At 41.7% G+C, this 23,285-nt stretch overlaps 1 protein-coding gene across 6 annotated transcripts in view; it reads right to left on the bottom strand.

The window, feature by feature from the left end:
- The window catches only part of MALSU1 (mitochondrial assembly of ribosomal large subunit 1), a 30,680-nt gene extending 10,378 nt beyond the window's left edge, over positions 1-20,302 (bottom strand). For 2 of the 6 annotated variants that reach the window (XR_010945434.1, XR_010945431.1), the window contains exons 1-5: positions 20,004-20,302; positions 18,047-18,225; positions 4,073-4,154; positions 2,538-2,729; positions 3-899 (exon numbers count right to left, since the gene is read on the bottom strand). Coding sequence is in view for 1 of the 6 variants with exons in the window: in XM_067746153.1 (XP_067602254.1) it covers positions 2,542-2,729; positions 4,073-4,154; positions 18,047-18,225; positions 20,004-20,259 (705 nt within the window). In the remaining 5 variants the exon portion in view is untranslated. The remainder of the gene's footprint in view (positions 1-2; positions 900-2,537; positions 2,730-4,072; positions 4,155-18,046; positions 18,226-20,003) is intronic. The other 4 variants (XR_010945435.1, XM_067746153.1, XR_010945432.1 and 1 more) reach the window with 3 other exon arrangements.
- Between the last annotated feature and the right edge of the window lie 2,983 nt (positions 20,303-23,285).

Genomic DNA, 23,285 nt, shown 5'->3' on the forward strand with positions numbered 1-23,285 from the left:
GCCATTGGCACTTGCTGTCTGCCTCTACAAAGATTAAATCACGAGCCGCTGCAGCTGCTGACCTTCAACACCCCCTGAAAAGGAGTTCAGAGTGGAGAACAGGAATGAGGCGCTCTGGGAAAAACTGGCAGAACAGGCCTTCCGATAGATAGTTAGATATTTTCAGGAGAAGATTTTATGGGCCAGATTCTTGCTCTTCTCATACCTAGAGAAACACTAACATCATTAATGGTGACATCTGCTTTGGCTATTAAGGGGAATATTACAATTAAGAGTCAAAATGGAGTAGCTATGGTTTAAGACATCCAAGAAATAACTAGATGACACTGTGGGTGTGATTTCAGGCAAATCCTTGTATTGCTAAGAACTTGAGTTTTCTGAGCTGTGTCAGACTTGGATGCCACCAGCCGTTCTCAAAATAATGTCTGCTGGCAGCTGATAACTGCAACCTTACTTTTTAAAGGTCTCCTCTTGTAACTTACTTCTTTTTTTTTTTTTTCCGGTACGCGGGCCTCTCACTGTTGTGGCCTCTCCCGTTGCGGAGCACAGGCTCCGGACGCGCAGGCCCAGCGGCCATGGCTCACGGCCCCAGCCGCTCCGCGGCATGTGGGATCTTCCCAGACCAGGGCACGAACCCATGTCCTCTGCCTCGGCAGGCGGACTCTCAACCACTGCGCCACCAGGGAAGCCCGTAACTTACATTTTTAGACAACGGAATTGCTTTAGATCATACATTTAACAAAAAGAAGAGACATGTTTGATGACCAATAGCACCTGTTACCTATGTGTTAATACCACATTAAAAGTTAAAACCTACCTCAATAAAACTAGACAACTGGCTACTTGGCTACAAGTCTCCCCAAAGCACCAGGCCCAGACTGTGTTTCAGGCTTATTCTCCTGAAAAGAAATGACGTTTATTTTCCCTATAAAAATCCCATTGTCACTCCTCCAGCTACTTCTGATTGGGTCTGTTACACCAAAATGGCAGACCAAGGGATTAAGATTTTAATCATACAAGACTCAGATCCAGGAATCAGGAATCAGAAATATTTCCAGTCCAGTGTCTATTCTCCAAATTGAGACAGGACTACGCCCTATTGTAGCAGGAAGTGGCCAGCACTGTTGCCCAGTTAGTTCCCTGAACTGGAACTGGGCAGGACTCTGGGGGGCTCCAGAGTACAAATCCTTTCTGTGTCCCCCGTTTCTTGTTTGTAGGATATAGGCTTCACTCAGCCTCCTTGACCTTCCTCCTTGACCTTCCCTGAGTTCCAAAGGGCAGATTCAAACAGTTGCTGATCAGGAAAGGGAGGGGATGCAAAAACAGGGGAGGAGCTGTCAACTAGTGGTACAGCCTTGGGGCAGGGTCCTGGTTCCACCTCAAGGAGTATGCATAACAATATCTTTGAGTTCTGCAGGAACTGAGGCCCCCACCCAGGTGAGGATGGTAACTTCAGGCTGAGTGCCAAGATTCCTGGAGCATTGTCCTGTTACGTCACTACCAATCGATCAGAAGAAAGTCACACACCCTGCAGCCCTCACCCCAAATTTTGCCTGCCTTTTCTGGGCCTGGTGATGACCATCCTGTTAGGCCTCCTGTTTGGCCCTTGTCTGTTTCAACTGCTTACAAGGTTCATCCCCCACAGGGTCCAACAGTTTCAACTAAACTGCTGTTACTACAAGGATGAATGCCAGTTTTGGGCACAGAATACCTCGATTTAGATTAGGTAGAGAGAGACTTCTACTCTACTAGGCAGGACTATGCCAACTCTCAGCAGGAAGTAGTTACAGAAGAAAGAGACCTCCACTCCAATTCCCAAAACTTATCTTGAGTATGAAGTCTCTCAGGGAGGAGTTATTAGGGGAAACACTGAAACTGCCTGCCCTGGCCAGGCAACATAGTAACCACTTGCATGAGTTATCTTAAACAGGAGGTCCTCGTAAGGAATGCAGAACTAACAAGATACTACCAACTGGAAGAATTCAGGAAAGGTCAAAAGGAGAGAGGAGACTTCAGTCTATATGTCCTGCCAACCTCTCAGAATCCTTCTCACTGGAATCCACCTTGGCTGAGCAATGCGTGTGCCACCAGGAAGGACCCCGAGGCAGAATGATTGGCCAGAGACAACCCAGAAACTTAACCCCATTCCCATAAAACACGAGACTGTGAGCCATGTGGTGGAGCAGTCCTCCTGGGTTCCTTTACCCTCCTGCTCTCCACCTGGGTGCCCCTTCCCAAAAAAGTAGCTTGCTTTGTCAGCAAAAAATAAAAATAAACTCTGAGCAGAGAGCTCAAGTAAAACACAGGGGCCAATGCAACTTCCAGGAAATCCTGCTGAGATCTCAGGAACAAAGACAATATATTAATTTTAGTTTGAATGTACTGATTCACAGTGTGAGAATTAGCTCACTTACCTACAATTCCCATGTGTCAGTTAGGATTAGTGTCCACAGATAAGACTTGTTTTGACAACAACCAGCTAGGCAGGGTTTATAAGTGACTCAATCCAAATCTGAAATGACGAAAGCAGTTCATACCATTTTATTCACATTTAAACTCCACAGGAGCCAGAGATGAAGTGTCATCTTCTATTCCAAGAATGAAGTCTTCAGGTAAGGTCTCAGGTGCTATCTGAGCTAACTGGTCATCATAAGAACGAAGGGTCCATAATTTCTCTAATTCATACGTTTCTCTGGTTTCTGGAAGCATCAAATGAATCACCATGCTGCCTATCAAGGACAGATAAGACTTACAATGAAGAAGCAGTTCATTTGCTTCTACCCTTGTGATCTCACAAACCTCTGACAGTTAGAACAGTGGTTCTCAAAGTGTGAACCCCAGATTAGCATTACCTGAGAACTTGTTAGAAATGCAAATTGTGGACACCATCCAGCAAAAATACCACAGAAGTGACGCTGTGCTTTTCTCAGTGCATCATACAGGAGGTTTATGATATCAATATGTAACATTACTCGTGATGGGGTTTGCTTGGGAGACAGTCCTCCAAGGACTGTCTGCGCAGCCTGTGAGCAAAACACTGACAGGCTTTTGTTCTGGACTATATTTTTAAGTATGTTGGCAAATATTCTCAGAACTGCTGTCTCCCTCTGGATCAAAGCACAAGTATGCTTACAGCAGTGGTTTTCAATAAGGGACATTTTTGATTTTCACAGTTGGGGGGGTGGAGAAGAGAAGAACATCCTACAATGCACAGGATATTCCTCAGCACCTGAACTACCTGGCCAAAAATGTTAATAGTGGCAAGGCTGAGAAACCCTGACATATAGCCTTGGCCGAAAAAGTGTTTTCCACCAGAGCAAACGCAGGCCTGCTTCCTGCCCATTATAAAAGATGTAGATACCCTCATCTCAGGGCTCTTCTCTTAGAACTTCACAGGTGTCATCTGGTCCTGTGTTGCTCAGGGACCCTGGTGCAAATGGTGCTTGATGCTGGCTACTGCTGTTGCTGAGTAACAGACTGTGCTTCATCAAACCTTGACTAACTTGTTAGCTTACACGTAAGATAAAATCTCAGACCCTTCACAGTTCTTCAGTTACTGTTTTTCCCTTTGTATTAACTATCTTTTGGGGAAATACTTTGAAACTATGTATGTATTAATACCCAAATTTGTTAAATCTTTTCAAAATTCTAGTCCTCTGCTCTTGTCCTTTCCTGTGCCTAGAATGCCCTTCACCTTATCTGAGTTATTTAAGGCCGAGGTTATGTGTACCCCAAGGTGCCTTCCACCACCACTAGGGGATCTCTCCCATGTTATCCATCCTGTTCTCCATCAGCTTTCTGACCTGTATGGCAACTTACATACATACCATGTGACATGAGGATTTCACATGTGAATAAGACCAACTAAGTTATAAGAAAACCTATTTTAGACACACTTCAAAAATTGTATGTGGAGATAATAAGAACCTGCTGTATAAAAAAATAAAATTCTCAAGTTAAAAAGAAAAATGTATGTGGAGAAACACAGATCTCAATCCTTTTACAACTGAAAACAGTTCAAGATTAGTGCAATATCAAATATTTATCTGTAGAATGTGCCAAAATAACTTACCAAAGTCCACACAGAGCCAGTCATCTGTGTCCTTCCCTTCGATCTTAACATGAGGCTCACTTTTATGTTTCAGGTATTTGTACTGAAAAAAACCAGATCACATATTAAAGGGGAAGAGGATAGGGGAAATCTCTGTTCTTATTGAGCGTCTGGGGGTATTTTTCTTGGTCTTAACTTGGCAACTAACTTATTCATTCCTCACAGCTACACCATGCCCCTTAATATAAACATACGGAAACTTTTTTCCCCCTTAAATCCTACCCACCTCCTATACCTGTCTCCTGAATCCTCCTGCCCAAACCCTTCTGACAGGGCCAACTCACTCATTTACCAAGGTGCCTCAGAGGCAGGCCTAAACTCTCTCAATATCCACTTCTCACATATATCATCCCTTCTGTCCATCCCAGCTTCCTTTCCCTCTCAGGGGAGACAGATGCTGCCTTCCTGTTTTAAGGCTAGTCTTCTCAGTTTTAATGATTCCATCTCATCTACTTTCATGACAATGTTAATGGGATTTTATCATCCCATAATCTCTTTTCCCAGCAGATTCCATGAATGGTCTAAAACAACAAATACACTAATGTTAGAAAAAAATACTATTACAAGACAAGGACATTATATAATGATAAAAGGGTCAACCAACCAAGATGACATAACAATTAGAAACATGCACCAAAAATCAGAGCTAACCCAGTAATATAGCAGACTCAATACCCTATTTGCATTAATGGATGGAGGATCAATAAGGAAATAGAGAACTTGAACAGCACTACAGACCAATTGAACCTAATGGACATTAACAGAACATTCTACCCAACAACAGCAGAATACACACTTTTCTCAAGTGCACGTGGAACATTCTCCAGGATAGATCATATGTTAGGCAACAAAACAAGTCTTAATAAATTCAAAGATAAAACTCATATAAAGTATTTCTGATCACAATGAAATGAACTAGAAATCAACAGAAGCAAAACTAGAAAATCCACAAATATGTGGAAATCAACTGTTTTATTACCTTAAACTGATCAAAGAAGAAATCACAAGGGAAATTAGAAAATATCTTGAGACAAATGAAGTTATAGAATGCAGTGAGAGCAGCAATAAGAAGGAAATTTATAGCTGTATGTGCTTACATGAAAAAAATAGTTCCCAAATCAACAACATGAATTTATATCTTAAAGAACTAGGAAATGCACCATCAAAAAATCGACAAATAATAAACGCTAGAGAGGGTGTGGAGAAAAGGGAACCCTCTTGCACTGTTGGTGGGAATGTAAATTGATACAACCACTATGGAGAACAATATGGAGGTTCCTTAAAACACTAAAAATAGAATTACCATATGACCCAGCAATCCCACTCCTGGGCATATATCCAGAGAAAACCATAAGTGAAAAAGACAGATGTATCCCAATGTTCACTGCAGCACTATTTACAAAAGCCAAGACATGGAAGCAACTGAAATGTCCATAGTTGGAGGACTGGATAAAGATGTGGTACATATATACAATGGAATATTACTCGGCCATAAAAAAGAATGAAATAATGCCATTTGCAGCAACATGGACCTAGAGATTATCATACTGAGTGAAGTAAATCAGACAGATATCATATGATATCACTTATATGTGGAATCTAAAAAAATGGTACAAATGACCTTATTTACAAAACAAATAGAGTCACAGATATAGAAAACAAACTTATGGTTATCTGGGGGGAGGGGGGATAAATTGGGAGATTGGGATAGACATATACTGTAGATACTATATATAAAATATATAACTAATAAGAACCGACTGTAAGAACTAATAAGAGTATTGAGGGAACTCTACTCAATACTCTGTAATGACCTATATGAGAAAAGAATCTAAAAAAGACTGGATATATGTATAACTGATTCGCTTTGCTGTACAGCAGAAACTAACAACACTGTAACTCAACTATACTCCAATAAAAGTTAATTTAAATAAATAAATGCTGGAGAGGATGTGGAGAAAAGGGAACCCTCCTACAGTGTTGGTGGGAATGCAAATTGGTACAGCCACTATGGAGAACAGTATGGAGGTTCCTCAAAAGACTAAATATAGAACTACCATGAGAGACTTCCCTGGCAGTCCAGTGGTTAACACTGCAGGGGTGTGGCTTCAATCCCTGGGTGGGGAACTAAGATCCTGCACACCATGCGGCATGGTCAAAAAACCTACCTTAAGAGATAGAGATATATAAAGATATAGATAGATATACAGATATAGATGTATACAGAACTACCATATGATCCAGCAAGCCCACTCCTGGGCATATATCCAGAGAAAACCATAACTCAAAAAGACACATGCATCCCAATGTTCACTGCAGTGCTATTTACAATAGCCAAGACATGGAAGCAACCTAAATGTCCATTGACAGAGGAGCGGATAAAGAAGATGTGGTACCTATATACAATGGAATATTACTCAGCCATAAAAAAGAAAGAAAGAATGCCATTTGCAGGCACATGGATGGACCTAGAGATTATCATACTAAGTGAAGTCAGACAAAGACAAGTATCATGATATCGCTTATATGTGGAATCTAAAAAAAAATGGTACAAATGAACTTATTTACAAAGCAGAAATAGAGTCACAGATTTAGAAGACAAACTTATGGTTACTGGGGGGAAAAGCGGGGGGTGGGGGTGGGCGGGGGTGGACAAATTGGGAGATTGGGATTGATACATACACACTACTATATATGAAATAGATAACTAATAAGGACCTACTGTATATAGCACAGGGAGCTCTACACAATACTCTGTAATGATCTATATGGGAAAGGAATCTAAAAAAGAGTGGATGTATGTATAACTGATTCACTTTGCTGTATACCTGAAACTAACACAACATTGTAAATCAACTATAGTCCAATAAATATTATAAAATAAAAAGAACTAGGAAATGAACAAATTAAACTTAAAGCTGGCAGAAGGAAGAAGTCAATGACCAAATTAAAACAAAATAGACAAAAATCAATGAAACCAAGATTTCATTTTTCAAAAAGATCAACAAAATTGATCAATAAACCCCCAGATAACTAAAATCAGAAATGAGTGAGGAGACATTAGAGACACAACAAACTGGAAAACCTAGAATGGACAAATTCCTAGAAACACACAACCTATCAAGACTGCATCATGAAGAAACAGAAAGTATGAATAGCCCTATTCAATAATAGCAACAGGATTGAGTCATTAATCAAAAACCTCCCAACACAACTGTATCTCAAACGAAAGGGTGGGGTATAGAGAAAAGAACACACAGAGAAGAAGGAAGGAAAAAAACCTCCCAACAAAGAAAAGCCCTGGACCACACAGCTTCTTCACTGGTGAATTCTACCAAATACTTAAACATAAGCTCACATCAAATTTTGCTAAAACTCTTCCAAAAAACTGAAGAGGCGGGAACACTTCCTAACTTATTCTATGGGAGTAGCATTAACCTGATACCAAGACCAGACAAAGACCCTATAAGAAAACACTACAGGCCAATATCCTTGATGAATACTGATGGAAAACTCCTGAATGAAATACTAGCAAACCTAATTCAATACTGCATTCAAAAAATTATATATCAACACCACATGGGATTTATTTCTGGAACGTAAGGATGATTCCACATGAAAAAACCAATGTAGGGACTTCCCTAGTGGCACAGTGGTTAGGAATCCACCTGCCAATGTAGGGGACATGGGTTCGAGCCCTTGTCTGGCAAGATCCCACATGCCATGGAGCAACTAACCCCGTGCGCCCCAACTACGAGAGCCTATGCTCTAGAGCCCATGAGCCACAACTACTGAGCCCACGTGCCACAACTACTGAAGCCCACGTGCCTAGAGCCTGTGTTCTGCAACGAGAAGCCACCGCAATGAGAAGCCTGCACACTGCAACAAAGAGTAGCCCCCACTTGCCACTACCAGAAACAGCCCACGCACAGCAACAAAGACCCAACACAGCCAAAAATAGATTGATTAATTTAAAAAATCAATGTAATAAACCACATTAACAAAATGAAAGACGAAAACCACAGGATCATTTCAAATTTATGCAGAAAAAGCATTTGACAAAGTTCAATACCCTTTCATGATAAAAACTCAACAGAGATAAGCAAAAAAAACCCAAACCTACCTTAAGGTAATAAAGGCCATACATGAAGAGGCCATGGAGATTAGCTATCATGATACTTGATGGCAAAAAACTGAAAGTTTTTCCTCTCAGATCAGGAACAACACAAGAATGCCCACTTTTGCCACCTTCTACTCAACACAGTACTGGAAGTTCTAGCCATGACAATTAGAGCAAGGGAAAACAAAAGAAAAAAGTAACAAAATTGGATAGGAAGAAATAAAATTGTCTCAATTTGCAGATGACATGCTCTTTATACATAGAAAACCCTAGGGCTTCCCTGGTGGCGCAGTGGTTAAGAATCTGCCTGCCAACGCAAGGGACACGGGTTCGAGCCCTGGCCCAGGAAGATCCCACGTGCCACAGAGCAACTAAGCCCGTGCACCACAACTACTGAGCCTGTGCTCTAGAGCCTGTGAGCCACAACTACTGAGCCTGCATGCCACAGCTACTGAAGCCCGTACGCCTAGAGCCTGTGCTCCACAACGAGAAGCCACTGCAATGAGAAGCCCACACACCACAACGAAGAGTAGCCCCTGCTCACTGCAACCAGAGGAAGGCTGTGTGCAGCAATGAAGACCCAACTCAGCCATCAATAAATAAATTAATTTTTTTAAAAAAGAAAATATTTCTATTTACAATAGAATCAAAAAGGATAAAATACTTAGAAATAAACATAACCATGGAAGCAAGACTCGTACACTGAAATACAATAATCTGTATCCATGAATTGGAACACAATATCATTAATACTTTATCTACAGATTCAATACAATCAATCTCTATCAGTGACTTTTCTTTGTAGAAATAGAAAAATCCATCCTAAAATTTATATGTAATCTAAAGAGACCCCAAATAGCCAAAAACAATCCTGAAAGGGAAGAGCACAGTTGAAGATCTCAAGTTTCCTGATTTAAAAACTTACTACAAAGCTACAGGAATCAAAACAGTGATTAAGATAAACTTATAGACCACTGGAACAAAACAAAGAGCCCATATGGTCAAATGATTTTTCAACAAGGGTGCCAAGTCCATTCAATAGGGAAAGGCAGTCCTTTCAACAAATGGTGCTGGGAAAACTAGATTATCTACATGCAAGAGAATGAAGCTGGAGTCTTTACCTGACACCATCTACAAAAACTAACTGAATACCAAAGACCCAAACACGAAATCTAAAACTATAAAACTCTTAGAAGAAAACACAGTGGATAAGATTGGTTCAAGATGGCAAAGAAGAAGGACGTGCGCTCACTCCCTCTTGCAAGAGCACCAGAATCACAACTAACTGCTGAACAATCATCAACAGTAAGACACTGGAACTCACCAAATAAGATACCCCACAACCAAAGACAAAGGAGAAGCCACAATGAGATGGTGGGAGGGGCACAATCACAATAAAATAAATCCTATAACTGCTGGCTGGTGACTCACAAACTGGTGAACACTTATACCACAGAAGTACACCCACTGGAGTGAAGGTTCTGAGCCCCACGCCAGGCTTCCCAACCTGGGGGTCCGGCAACAAGAGGAGGAATTCCTAGAGAACCAGACTTTGAAGGCTAGTGGGATTTGATTGCAGGACTCCAACACGACTGGGGGAAACAGAGTCCACTCTTGGAGGGCACACACAAAGTAGTGTGCGCATCGGGACCCAGGGAAAGAAGCAGTGACCCCATAGGACACTGAATCAGACCTACCTGCTAGTGTTGGAGGGTCCCCTGCAGAGGCAGGGGGTGGCTGTGGCTCACCGTGAGGACAAGGTCACTGGCAGCAGAAGTTCTGGGAAGTATTCCTTGGTGTGAGCCCTCCCAGAGTCTGCTATTAGCCCCACCAAAGAGCCAGGTGGGCTCCAGTGTTGGGTCACCTCAGGCCAAACAGCCAACAGGGAGGGAAATCAGCCCCACCCATCAGTAGACAAGCGGATTAAAGTTTTACTGAGCTCTGCCCACCAGAGCAACAGCCAGCTCTACCCACCACCAGTCCCTCCCATCAGGAAACTTGCACAAGCCTCTTAGATAGCCTCATCCACCAGAGGGCAGACAGCAGAAGCAAGAAGAACCACAATCCTGCAGCCTGTGGAACAAAAACCACATCCACAGAGAGACAAGATGAAAAGGCAGAGGGCTATGTACCAGATGAAGGAACAAGATAAACCCCCAGAAAAACAACTAAATGAAGTGGAGAGAGGCAACCTTCCAGAAAAGGAATTCAGAATAATGACAGTGAAGATGATCCAGGACCTCGGAAAAAGAATGGAGGCAAAGATCGAGAAGGTGCAAGAAATGTTTAACAAAGACCTAGAAGAATTAAAGAACAAACAAACAGAGATAAAAAATACAATAACTGAAATGAAAAATACACTAGAAGGAACCAATAGCAGAATAACTGAGGGAGAAGACAGATAAGTGACCTGGAAGACAGAATGGTGAAATTCACTGCCATGGAACAGAATAAAGAAAAAAGAATGAAAAGAAATGAAGACAGCCTAAGAGACCTCTGGGACAACATTAAATGCAACAACATTCGCATCACTGGGGTCCCAGAAGGAGGAGACAGAAAGGACCCGAGAAAATATTTGAAGAGATTATAGTCGAAAACTTCCCTAACGTGGGAAAGGAAATAGCCACCCAAGTCCAGGAAGCACAGAGAGTCCCAGGAAGCAGAAACACACTGAGACACACAGTAATCAAACTGACAAAAATTAAAGACAAAGAAAAATTATTGAAAGCAACAAGGGAAAAATGACAAATAACATACAAGGGAACTCCCATAAGGTTAACAGCTGATTTCTCAGCAGAAACTCTACAAGCCAGAAGGGAGTGCCATGATATATTTCAAGTGATGAAAGGGAAGACCCTACAACCAAGATTACTCTACCCAGCAAGGATCTCATTCAGATTTGATGGAGAAATCAAAAGCTTTACAGAGAAGCAAAAGAGAATTCAGCACCACCAAACCAACTCTACAACAAATGCTAAAGGACCTTCTCTAAGTGGGAAACACAAGAGAAGAAAAGGACCTACAAAAACAAACCCATAACAATTAAGAAAATGGTCATAGGAGCATACATATCGATAATTACCTTAAACATGAATGGATTAAATGCTCCAACCAAAAGACACAGGCTTGCTGAATGGATACAAAAACAAGACCCATATATATGCTGTCTACAAGAGACCCACTTCAGACCTAGGGACACATACAGAGTGAAAAGTGAGGGGATGGTAAAAGATATCCCATGCAAATGGGAATCAAAAGAAACCTGGAATAGCAATACTCATATCAGATAAAATAAACTTTAAAATAAAGAATGTTGGGGAGGGGGAAGGGTAAGCTGTGACAAAGCGAAAGAGAGGCATGGACATATAAACACTACCAAACGTAAGGTAGATAGCTAGTGGGAAGCAGCCGCATAGCTCAGGGAGATCAGCTTGGTGCTTTGTGATCGCCTGGAGGGGTGGGATAGGGAGGGTGGGAGGGAGGGAGACTCAAGAGGGATGAGATATGGGAACATATGTATATATATAACTGATTCATTTTGTTGTAAAGCAGAAACTAACACACCATTGTAAAGCAATTATACTCCAATAAAGATGTTAAAAAAAATTTTCAACCATATGCTGCCTACAAAAGATTCACTTCAGCTTTACAGACACACATAGACTGAAAGTGAAGTGATGGAAAAATACATTCCATGTAAATAAAAATAGAAAGAGAGGAGGGGTAGCTACACTTACATCTGACAAAATAGACTTTAAGCTAAAACTAACAAGAGGCAAATAAGATCACTATACAGTTATAAAGGGGTAAAAAATAAAATAAAATAAAATAATGTTATAAGAGACAAGGAAGGACACTACATAATGATCAAGGGATCAATACAAGAAGAAGATATAACAATTATAAATATATATGCACCCAACATAGGAGCACCTCAATACATAAAGCAACTGCTAACAGCTATAAAAGAAGAAATCAACAGTAACACAAAAATAGTGCAGGACTTTAACACCTCACTTAAACCAGTGGACACATCATCCAAACAGAAAATTAATAAGGAAACACAAGCTTTAAATGACACAATAGACCAGACAGATTTAACTGATATTTTTGGACATTCTATCCAAAAACAGCAGATTACACTTTCTTCTCAAGTGCAAACGGACAATTCTCCAGGATAGATCACATCTTGGGTCACAATTCAAGCCCCAGTAAATTTAAGAAAATTGAAATCATATCAAGCATCTTTTCTGACCACAACGCTATGAGATTAGAAATCAATTACTGGGAAAAAAACGTAAAAAACAAACACATGGAGGCTAAACAATACGTTACTAAGAGATCACTGAAGAAATCAAAGAGGAAATGAAAAAATACCCAGAGACAAATTACAACGAAAACATGAAGATCCAAAGACTATGGGATGCAGCAAAAGCAGTTCTAAGAGGGAAGTTTATAGCAATACAAGCCTACCTCAAGAAACAAGAAAAATCTCAAACTAAACTTACACCTAAAGGAACTAGAGAAAGAAGAACAAACAAAACCCAAAGTTAGCAGAAGGAAAGAAATCGTAAAGTTCAGAGCAGAAATAAATGAAACAGAAACAAAGAAAACAATAGCAAAGATCAATAAAACTAAAAGCTGGTTCTTTGAGAAGGTAAACAAAATTGATAAACCACTAGCCAAAAAAACGGAGAAAAAGAGAGAGAGGACTCATATCAATAAACTTAGAAATGAAAAAGAAGTTGCAACAGACACCACAGACATACAAACCATCCTGAGAAACTACTACAAGCAACTCTATGCCAATAAATTGGACAACCTGGAAGAAATTGACAAATTCTTAGAAAGGTATAACCTTCCAAGAGTGAACTAGGAAGAAATAGAAAATAAGAAAAAACCAATCACAAGTAATGAAATTGAAACTGTGATTAAAAATCTTCCAACAAACAAAAGTCCAGGGCCACATGGCTTCACAGGTGAATTCTATCAAACATTTAGAGAAGACCTAACACCCATCCATCTCAAACTCTTCCAAAAAATTGCAGAGGAAGGAACACTCCCGAACTCATTCTATGAGGCCACCATCACCCTGATACCAAAACCAGACAAAGATACTACAAAAAAGGAAAATTACAGACCAATATCACTGATGAATATAGACGCAAAAATCCTCAACAAAATACTAGCAAACAGAATCCAACAACACATTAAAAGGACCATACACCATGATCAAGTGGGATTTATCCCAGGGATGCAAGGATTCTTCAATATACACAAATCAATGTGGTATAGCATATTAACAAATTGAAGAATAAAAACCATATGATCATCACAATAGATGCAGAAAAAGCTTTTGACAAAATTCATCACCCATTTATGATAAAAACTCTCCAGAAAGTGGGCATAGAGGGAACCTACCTCAACATAATAAAGGCCATATATGACAAACCCACAGCAAACATCATTCTCAATGGTGAAAAACTGAAAGCATTTCCTCTAAGATCAGGAACAAGACAAGGATGTCCACTCTCACCACTATTATTCAACATAGTTTTGGAAGTCCTAGCCATGGCAATCAGAGAAGAAAAAGACATAAAAGGAATACAACTTGGAAAAGAAGAAGTAAAACTGTCACTGTTTGCAGAAGACATGAGAATTCTGTTTGCAGAATACATAGAGAATCCTAAAGATGCCACCAGAAAACTACTAGAGCTAATCAATGAATCTGGTAAAGTTGCAGAATACAAAATTAATGCACAGAAATCTCTTGCATTCCTACACACTAATGATGAAAAACCTGAAAGAGAAATTAAGGAAACACTCCCATTTACCATTGCAACAAAAAGAATAAAATCCCTCAGAATAAACCTAACTAGGGAGACAAAACACCTGTATGCAGAAAACTATAAGACACTGATGAAAGAAATTAAGATGATACAAACAGATGGAGAGATATACCATGTTCTTGGATTGGAAGAATCAATATTGTGAAAATCACTATACTACCCAAAGCAATCTACAGATTCAATGCAATCCCTATCAAATTACCAATGGCATTTTTTACAGAACTAGAACAAGAAATCTTAAAATCTGTATGGAGACACAAAAGACTCCGAATAGCCAAAGCAATCAGTCTTGAGGGAAAAAAATGGAGCTGAAGGAATCAGACTCCCTTCAGACTATACTACAAAGCTACAGTAATCAAGACCATACGGTACTGGCACAAAAACAAAAATATAGATCAATGGAACAGGATAGAAAGCCCAGAGATAAACTCATGCACCTGTGGTCAACTAATCTATGACAAAGGAGGCAAGGATATACAATGGAGAAAAGGCAGTCTCTTCAATAAGTGGTGCTGGGAAGACTGGACAGCTACATGTAAAAGAATGAAATTAGAACACTCCCTAACACCATACACAAAAATAAACTCAAAATGGATTAGAGACCTAAATGTAAGAGTGGACACTATAAAACTCTTAGAGGAAAACATAGGAAGAACGCTCTCTGACATAAATCACAGCAAGATCTCTTTTGATCCACCTCCTAAAGTAATGGAAATAAAAACAAAAATAAACAAATAGGACTTAATGAAACTTAAAAGCTTTTGCAAAGCAAAGGAAATTACAAGCAAGACGAAAAGACAACCCTCAGAATGGGAAAAAATATTTGCAAATGAATCAACGGAGAAAGGATTAATCTCCAAAATATATAAACAACTCATGCAGCTCAATATTAAAAATACAAACAACCCAATTCAAAAATGGGCAGAAGACCTAAATAGACATTTCTCCAAAGAAGACATACAGATGGCCAAGAAGCACATGAAAAGATGTTAAACATCACTAATTTTTAGAGAAATGCAAATCAAAACTACAATGAGGTATCACCTCACTTTGGTTATAATGGGCATTATCAGAAAATCTACAAAAAACAAATGCTGGAGAGGGTGTGGAGAAAAGGGAACCCACTTGCAGTGTTAGTGGGAATGTAAATTGATACAGCCATTATGGAGAACAGTATGGAGGTTCCTTAAAAACTAAAAATAGAATTACCATATGACCCAGCAATCCCACTACCGGGCATATTCCCAGAGAAAACCATAATTCAAAAAGACACATACACCCCAATGTTCATTACAGCACTACTGACAATAGCCAGGACATGGAAGCAATCTAATTGCTCATCGACAGACGAATGCATAAAGAAGATGTGGTACATATATACAATGGAATATTACTCAGCCATACAGAGGAACAAAATTGGGTCATTTGTAGAGACATGGATGGATCTAGAGACTGTCATACAGAGTGAAGTAAGTCAGAAAGAGAAAAACAAATATTGCATATTAACACATATATGTGGAATCTAGAAAAATGGTACAGATGAACTGGTTTGCCGGGCAGAAATAGAGACACAGATGTAGAGAACAAACGTATGGACACCAAGGGGGGAATGTGGAGGGGGCAGGTGGTGGTGTGATGAATTGGGAGATTGGGTTTTACATATATACACTAATATGTATAAAATGGATAACTAATAAGAACCTGCTGTATAAAAAAATAAAATTCTAAAATTCAAAAAAAATAAAAACATAAAGTAATCCAAAAAAAAAGAAAAACGAAACACAGTAGAAAAGCTTCATGACATTGGATTTCACAATGATTTCTTGGATATGAGACCAAAGGCAGCAGGAGAAAAATTTAAAACTTTGGTGCATTAAAGGACACAATGAACAGAGTAAGAAGGCAACCTACAGAATGGGAGAAAATATTTGCAAATCACATAGATGATACGGGATTTATATCCAGAATATACAGAGAACTCCTACAACTTCACAATAAAAAAAAAAACTCGATTAAAACATGGGCAAAGGACCTGAATAGGCATTTCTCCGAATATACACAAATGGCTAATAACCATGAGAAAAGATGTTCAACATCACTAATTTAGGGAAATGCAAATCAAAAGCACAACAAGGTACCACTTCACTCTCATTAGGATTACTATCAATATTATCAACAAACCAGAAAATAACAACTGGTAAGGACGTAGAAAAATTGGAACCCTTGTGCACTGCTGGTGGGAATGTAAAGTGGTGCAACTACTGTGTAAAAGTGTGATGGTTCCTCAAAAAATTAAACACAGAATTACCATGATCTGGCAATTCCACTTATGAAATTAAAAGCAGGGATCTGAACAGGTATTTCTACACTCGTGTTTATAGCAGCATTATTCACAATAGCCAAAAGGTGGAAGCAGCCCAAATGCCCACCAATGGGTGAATAAGATAAAATGTGGTATATACATACACTGAAATAATCAGTCTTAAAAGAAGGAAATTCTGACACATGCTACAACACAGATGAACCTTGAAAAATATTATGCTAAGTGAAATAAGCCAGTCACAAAAGGAAAATTAGAGTATGATTCCACTCAAGGAGGTACTTATTAGTGTAGTCAAATTCACAGAGACAGAAAGCAGTATGGGGGACACCAGAGGCTGGGGGAAGGAAGAATGGGAAGTTATTGTTTAATGTGTACAGAGTTTTTTGCAAGATGAAAAAAGAAAAACGTTCTGGAGATGGATAGTGGTAATGGTTGCACAACAATGTGAATGTAATTAACATCACTTAACTGTACACCTAAAAATGGCTAAAATGTTCAGTTTTGTAACGGATATTTTACCATAAACAAGAACAAAACTTTCTTGACCTTGCATTTTTCTCCCTCATCTAAAATTTTTGCAAAAGGAATTTCTATTCCCCTCCCTTGCTCTTCCACAGAAACTTTTTCTGAAAAATCTCTCATTCTTTTTATATCTCCAAGTCCAATGGTCACTTCTAAGTCATACTTACTCTGTCTTACTATTACATCTGACAGAGACCCTAGGATCCTGCCTTTTAACTTCTCCATGCCCCCCTAGTTCTCTTACTCTCCAACTACCCCCTCTTTGTTTGTTCTGCCTTTGTTCTGCCATGTTGCACCAGGGTTTTGTTCTCAGCCCCTTATTTTACCACCCTTCTCTAGGCAATCCCAGCTATTCTTTTGGTCTTAACTGTTCCCTCTCTGACCAATTTTCAACAGGGTGAAAGAAGTATGTTCCCCTCTAGAGTGGTATCAGAATCAGCTTCCAAGTACGCTTTCTTCCTCATTCTGATTCCTATTCAGTCTAGTTGGAAAATGAACTTCCTTCTCTTTCCTCAACTAGACCTGTGAATTTGGAGGGTAAGAACTAAATCTTTTCATTTTTGTCTTCCCAATACCCAGCACCGTGCCTGGGAACACTGGACATGCTCAAACATTTGAATTAAACTCTAGGCCAGCACTATCCAATAGAAGTTTCTGCAACTATGGAAATGTTTTATATTTGTGTCCAGTATGGTAGCCATTAGCCACATGTGGCCACCAAGCACCTGAAATGTGGCTAGTACAACTGAAGAACTGAATTTTTAGTTTTATTTTATAATTACATAGCCACATGGGGCTAGTGGGTGTCACACTGGACAGTTTTGCTCTAGAAATCCCTCTGGGTTATACTGTCTTCCAGCCTGCCTCAGGTAATTTTTTTTTTTTTTGTATTATTTTTCTTGTCACAAGAGACAAGAATGTAAAATATCTTGACCCACTAAGGCTAGATATTGGTCCCCATAACGTTCACTATCAAAGAACATAAAACACTCATGCAAATTCTAAAAATCTGGGCTTCTTATATAATCTTAGGGTTTAGTTTTTAAATGCTGCTCTTCCGCCTGATGCATTGACACTATTCCATTAAGTTAAAGGTTCCAAAGAAAAAGAAAGCATCCTACCATTTTCACAATGTAGTAGGCCATGGCATGTAAGTGTCGAGTAGAAGTTCCACTACCAATTACAAAGTAATCTGTATATTTCATTTCTGGAGGAACCTTGATGACACAAATGTCTCTGGCATTTTCTTGCCTCAGAAGTGAAACCAGCATATCGATGTCAAACTTGGGACCAGTATGATCTGAAATGCACAAAGATCTGCTTTTGTCAGGTGGCCAAGTAAAGACAGACACGATATGCACCCAGAGATGCGGGCAGCTGACAGCGAAACCATCCCTCCATGAAGGTGTTTAGGCCTCCTGGAAGTTGAAGCTGGGCACTGTTTTCATACAGCACTGCTCAACTTATGGGAAGGGTGCGCAGGTCACAGACAGCCACCACACACATCCTTTCCTATTAGCACATGCAAGTAGAACCAGACATCAGCAACGACGGCTTTCTGTTCTAGTACCTGAGGAAATGAGTAACACAGCTCAAGCAGAGAACTGCTATTCAAAGAGAGGAGGGCTTCCCTGGTGGCATAGTGGTTGAGAGTCCGCCTGCCGATGCAGGGGACACCGGTTCGTGCCCCGGTCTGGGAAGATCCCGCATGCCGCGGAGAGGCTGGGCCCGTGGGCCATGGCCACTGAGCCTGCGCACCGGGAGTCTGTGCTCCGCAACGGGAGAGACCACAACAGTGAGAGGGCCGCGTACCGCAAAAAAAAAAAAAATCAAAGAGAGGAAAACGGGAATTCCCTGGTGGCTCAGTGGTTAAGAATCCACCTGCCAATGCAGGGGACACGGGTTCGAGCCCTGGTCCGGGAAGATCCCACATGCTTTGGAGCAACTAAGCCTGTGCACCACAACTGCTGAGCCTGCGCGCCACGGCTGCTGGGCCTGCGTGGCACAGCTACTGAGGGCCGCGTGCCTAGAGCCCGTGCTCTGCAACAGGGGAGGCCACCGCAGTGAGAATGCCGCGCACCACAGCGAAGAGCAGCCCCCGCTCGCTGCAACTAGAGAAAGCCCATGCAGAGCAACAAAGACCCAACACAGCCAAAAAACATAAAATAAAATAATAATAATGGTTAATATAATAATTTTTAAAAGGGGAGGAAAACTGGAGCACAATTTGGGGAGGTGGTAATATTTTGGGGCACATTAAATTGAATTCCAGCCACAAAGGGTCACAGAACTAGAACTGTGAACTGGAAGGGCTCTTGGGTAGTATCTGTCCACAACCTTCATTTGAGAGAGAAACTGACAACTAGCTGAGTAAGTGTGTGGCCCCAAATCTACCAATCGGAGGGTTAAAATTTTAACAGCAATTCTCATTTTGAACTCTCGAGGTTTTCTTACAATGCCAGTTGGGTTATGTAACAACTGTTATCTGTGAAAACCGTTTTTTGTTTTTCCTCTAGAGATTTAGATATTCAGCTCTTCACCGTGGTGTATAAGAGCCTGTGGACTTAACAGCTCTCTTCAGTTCTAAAGCTGACTCCCAGGGCCCTAGTGGCTAACCTCTCCCTCTCATACTACATCCTTTCACAGGTGTGATCTGTTTACCACCTCTCAAGTTTCTAAAAGCTTACAGTACTTAGAGGCTCTTAACTTGGCCCCATCTCCTATTAGCGCTTCTTACGCACCCCTGAGCCCCCAGACCCTGGCTCTTCCTCAGAATCCTGAAGCCCCAACATTCTCGACAAGTCCATTTCTCGGAACCCTAGACAAAGTGTGAAGGGGGATGAGGACGGTGAGGTGGTGATGCCAGGGGTCCGACGTGGCCGTTCGGACAGACGCCTGGGGTTTGGGAGACTTCAGTCCGTCTCTTGACCTCACTGTGAAATGCAAAGTTGGTGCCGACAACCTTTGCAGTCCCTTCCAGTTCTGCTCTGTAGGAGTTTTGTGACCCCATGAGAAATGCAAAAAGAGAGGAACTCAGCCTCTTTAGCTGGGACCCGGCTCCCTCCTCCTCGCCCGTACCTCCGGTGCCTGACTCCGGGCGCCCCTCGCCGGCTGTTCCCTCCGCCCGCTCCTCCAGGCCCGGCCCGCCGTGCAGGCCGCGCGCTCGGTCGGGGGCCGGGCAGACCTTGCCGAGCGTCGGTCCCACCGGAAGCCGCCCCACGGACAGCAGCCGAAGCCTGAGTCCCGCGGCCGCCGCGGGCCACGCTCCCGGGGAGAAGGCCCGGCGCCACAGGAGCACCCCGAGCCGCAGCGCCACGCAGCCCCGCGACCCCATCGCCGTCGCCACGCGTCGACTCACGAGGCGGGGCTTAATGGGGCTCGAGCGGGCCTGCGGCTTACCATAGGCCAGGTCAACGCGGCAGGGCTTGGAAAATTGACGTCAGGAGCGTGGGCGTGGCCAGGGCCAGAAGGTGGGGCCGTGGGCGGAGTGGGAGGAGGAGGGTAAGCCGACAGTGACCCGGAAGAATTTAGGGATTCGGGATTAGGTTTTGTAGGCGTCAAAGGACTAGGATTTCACTACACACCTTGCGTTCCCCTGCACCATACTGACGCGTTGTGTCTTCCTTGAATTGTTCTTATTTTTCCTTGATGTCTCCGTTCACTGGAATGTAAACAGCATGAAGGCAGAATTTTTTGTTTTTATCTGTTCTCTCCACAGCACCTAAAGCTGAAAGTACGGAAGTTGCTTCTGTTGATTAGACTGGAATTAGGACATAGCCCATTACCAAAGAAGTTGTCAAGATTCCCTTGCAAATTTGAAATCCCATGAGGAACATCTGTTATCCTGGGCGGGGGTTGGGTGGGAGGCAGAGATTAAGGACCATTTGGAAAACGTTCTTAGTAGGTCAGCCCTTCAGGGACACTCCCCGAATGGAGTTATTTTATGCTAATGGACTGCGCTGTGGCGCTCACCTCGGTGAGAATAAGGAATGCTGAGTTGCAGTTACAGTATTGAATCCTAGGATGTGAGAGCTGAAAGAGACCCAGGGAGGAAAAATGACTTGCCTGTGGCCAAGCTGGAACCAGCAGCTGTTTCTGTACTCCAGCCTGGTAACTTCTGAAAGGAAGAGGCTAGTAGAAGGGGGCAAATATCTCGGATGCCTGGAACAGTGCCAAGCACATAGTAGGTACTCCAAATGCTTGACACATTACTTAATTTCTTTTAAGGAAATAACTCCAAGCATTAATTTTTAAAATTAAAAACTACAGAAACTAATATGAGCACCTGTGTGTACCACCCAGAATATTCACAATTGCTTCAAGTTATTTTTGAAAATAAGAATAAAGTGGTACAGATAAAGTTAAGTCTCATCCTCTTCACTTCCATTTCCCCATAGGCATGGATTTGGTGCTTCTTCCAGCATTTGCCATCAGTTCTGCATTTCCACTATTTTTTCTGAACACCCCAAACCTGCTTTACCACCTGTATTTGCCATCTCATTTAATGGGTCATCATCCCCCCCCAAATCTCCTAAATTCTGGACTGCATTCACTGCAGGATCTTCCTGCAACAACTATTCCATTCTCAAATCCTGCTTATGCTACACCTCCAAAATACTTTTTGAATCCAACTTCTCATCTTCATTCCCACTGTTCCTTCCTTAGTCTGAGCCCTCAACATCTTTTGGCGAATTACTGGGACAGCCTCCTACCTGGCTCCAATCTGTCTCTACTCTTTCCATCCTCCATGCTGCCCGCTAAAATTATTTTAGCCTCATCTGCTTTTTGCTGTTTTCCAAACACAAACCTTTCCATGCTGAGCTTTGCACATACTATTCCATTCCATTTTTTTAGAGTGCCCTTCTTCCACCTTTGCACATGACAAACTCAGAAACCCCTTCAGAAGCCCTTCATCCCTTTGTTCATAAATGTCTTTAACATTTACCATGTTCGACTGGATGATAACCCGTTGGAAAAGACTTAGATTTATTTCCAGCTCTTCTGTTCACTCGCAGTGTAAGACTGAAGTGACTCAACCTCCCTGAGCCTTTTATTTATCGCCTCCTCTCAGCTCCTTCTCTAGCTCCTACAGAACTGCTGATGTGACCCCACAATATTTGGACTTTCAAATACAAATATATGATACTGCTGACATTTACTCTAATCATCATCTCTCCTGTCTGGAAGCTCCCAGTGGGCAGGGACTATTCACCTTTCCCCTCCCTGCCTTAGCCCAGCACCTGGCACTGGAATGTTTCTTGGCCTTGGTGAGGGTCCTTGGGGAGGTCGTGAATCACAAGTCTACTCAGAATGACCCATTGTATGCAAACTGCACATCAATGTGAGAAGAAAGTACACCCTTCATTGTGAAGATGAGTACAAGTAGGGCTGGTAGCTTTCAGGTCCCTACCAATTGCTGTAGGCTGTGGGAGAAATGATAGCCTGGGTGCCCAGAGGCCCAGCTCCGGATTGAGCAATGGTTCTGAGATCTGAGGAAACAATGCTGCAAGAGGTGGGAATGTGAGCCTGCACTTTGGTCCAACAAACAGGCTCATTGCAGAAATGGTGGAGGAGGTTCTTCCCACATAGGAGCCTCCTACTTTGAGAGGCCCCTGGTGGGGCTCTGGAATGCCCTCAAACCACAGGCTCCATGCTTCCTGGGACACCAAGAATTCATCGCATTGTAGACCTCAATGCCCACTCCAGGTTGGACTCCCTGTCCTTACAGCACAGAGGGCATGACTGCCAAGCCAACAGAAAATACATGAGCAGGCAGGCAATGCAGACTCCATGCTCCACTGGGAGCTTGGGGTGAAGAGAGACAGACAGTGCCTACCCCTAGAGTTATAAAACAATGAGTCCCTGTTGCTGAACTTTGAGGATTTTCCCTCTTCCAATTAGGAGATCTACAAAGAGGAGGACAAAATAATTTTTAAATAGAAATACACAAACTTAGCATATCTAGAATTAATTAGATGTATATAAGAGGTAATTTTAATCCTAGCCCTTCCCTCTGCAAGGTCTCCTGAGGGCAAAAACAGTACAAAGAGAATGGCAATCTGAGAAAAAGGATGAAACTTAAACGAGGCAGGGATATTCACCAACGGCTGCAACTGCCCAGCTGTGGAAGGAGCTGCCCTGTGAGGTTGGGAAGGGTAGCTGAGCTGGAGAGAAGTGGTCCCCACCTATTTAACGATAATGAATAACTAAAAACTGTGGCTTTTTGAATATTAGTCATTGAACACACGCATGACAAAAAGGTGTTGTGAATGAAACAACGTTTTTAAATAAAATTATATTGAATTGCAGTACATTCTTTGCAACCAAAAGGTCCAGAGACTAGGAAACACAGATACATAG

Source organism: Pseudorca crassidens, chromosome 8 (assembly GCF_039906515.1).
Source record: "Pseudorca crassidens isolate mPseCra1 chromosome 8, mPseCra1.hap1, whole genome shotgun sequence".
Taxonomy (NCBI): domain Eukaryota; kingdom Metazoa; phylum Chordata; class Mammalia; order Artiodactyla; family Delphinidae; genus Pseudorca; species Pseudorca crassidens.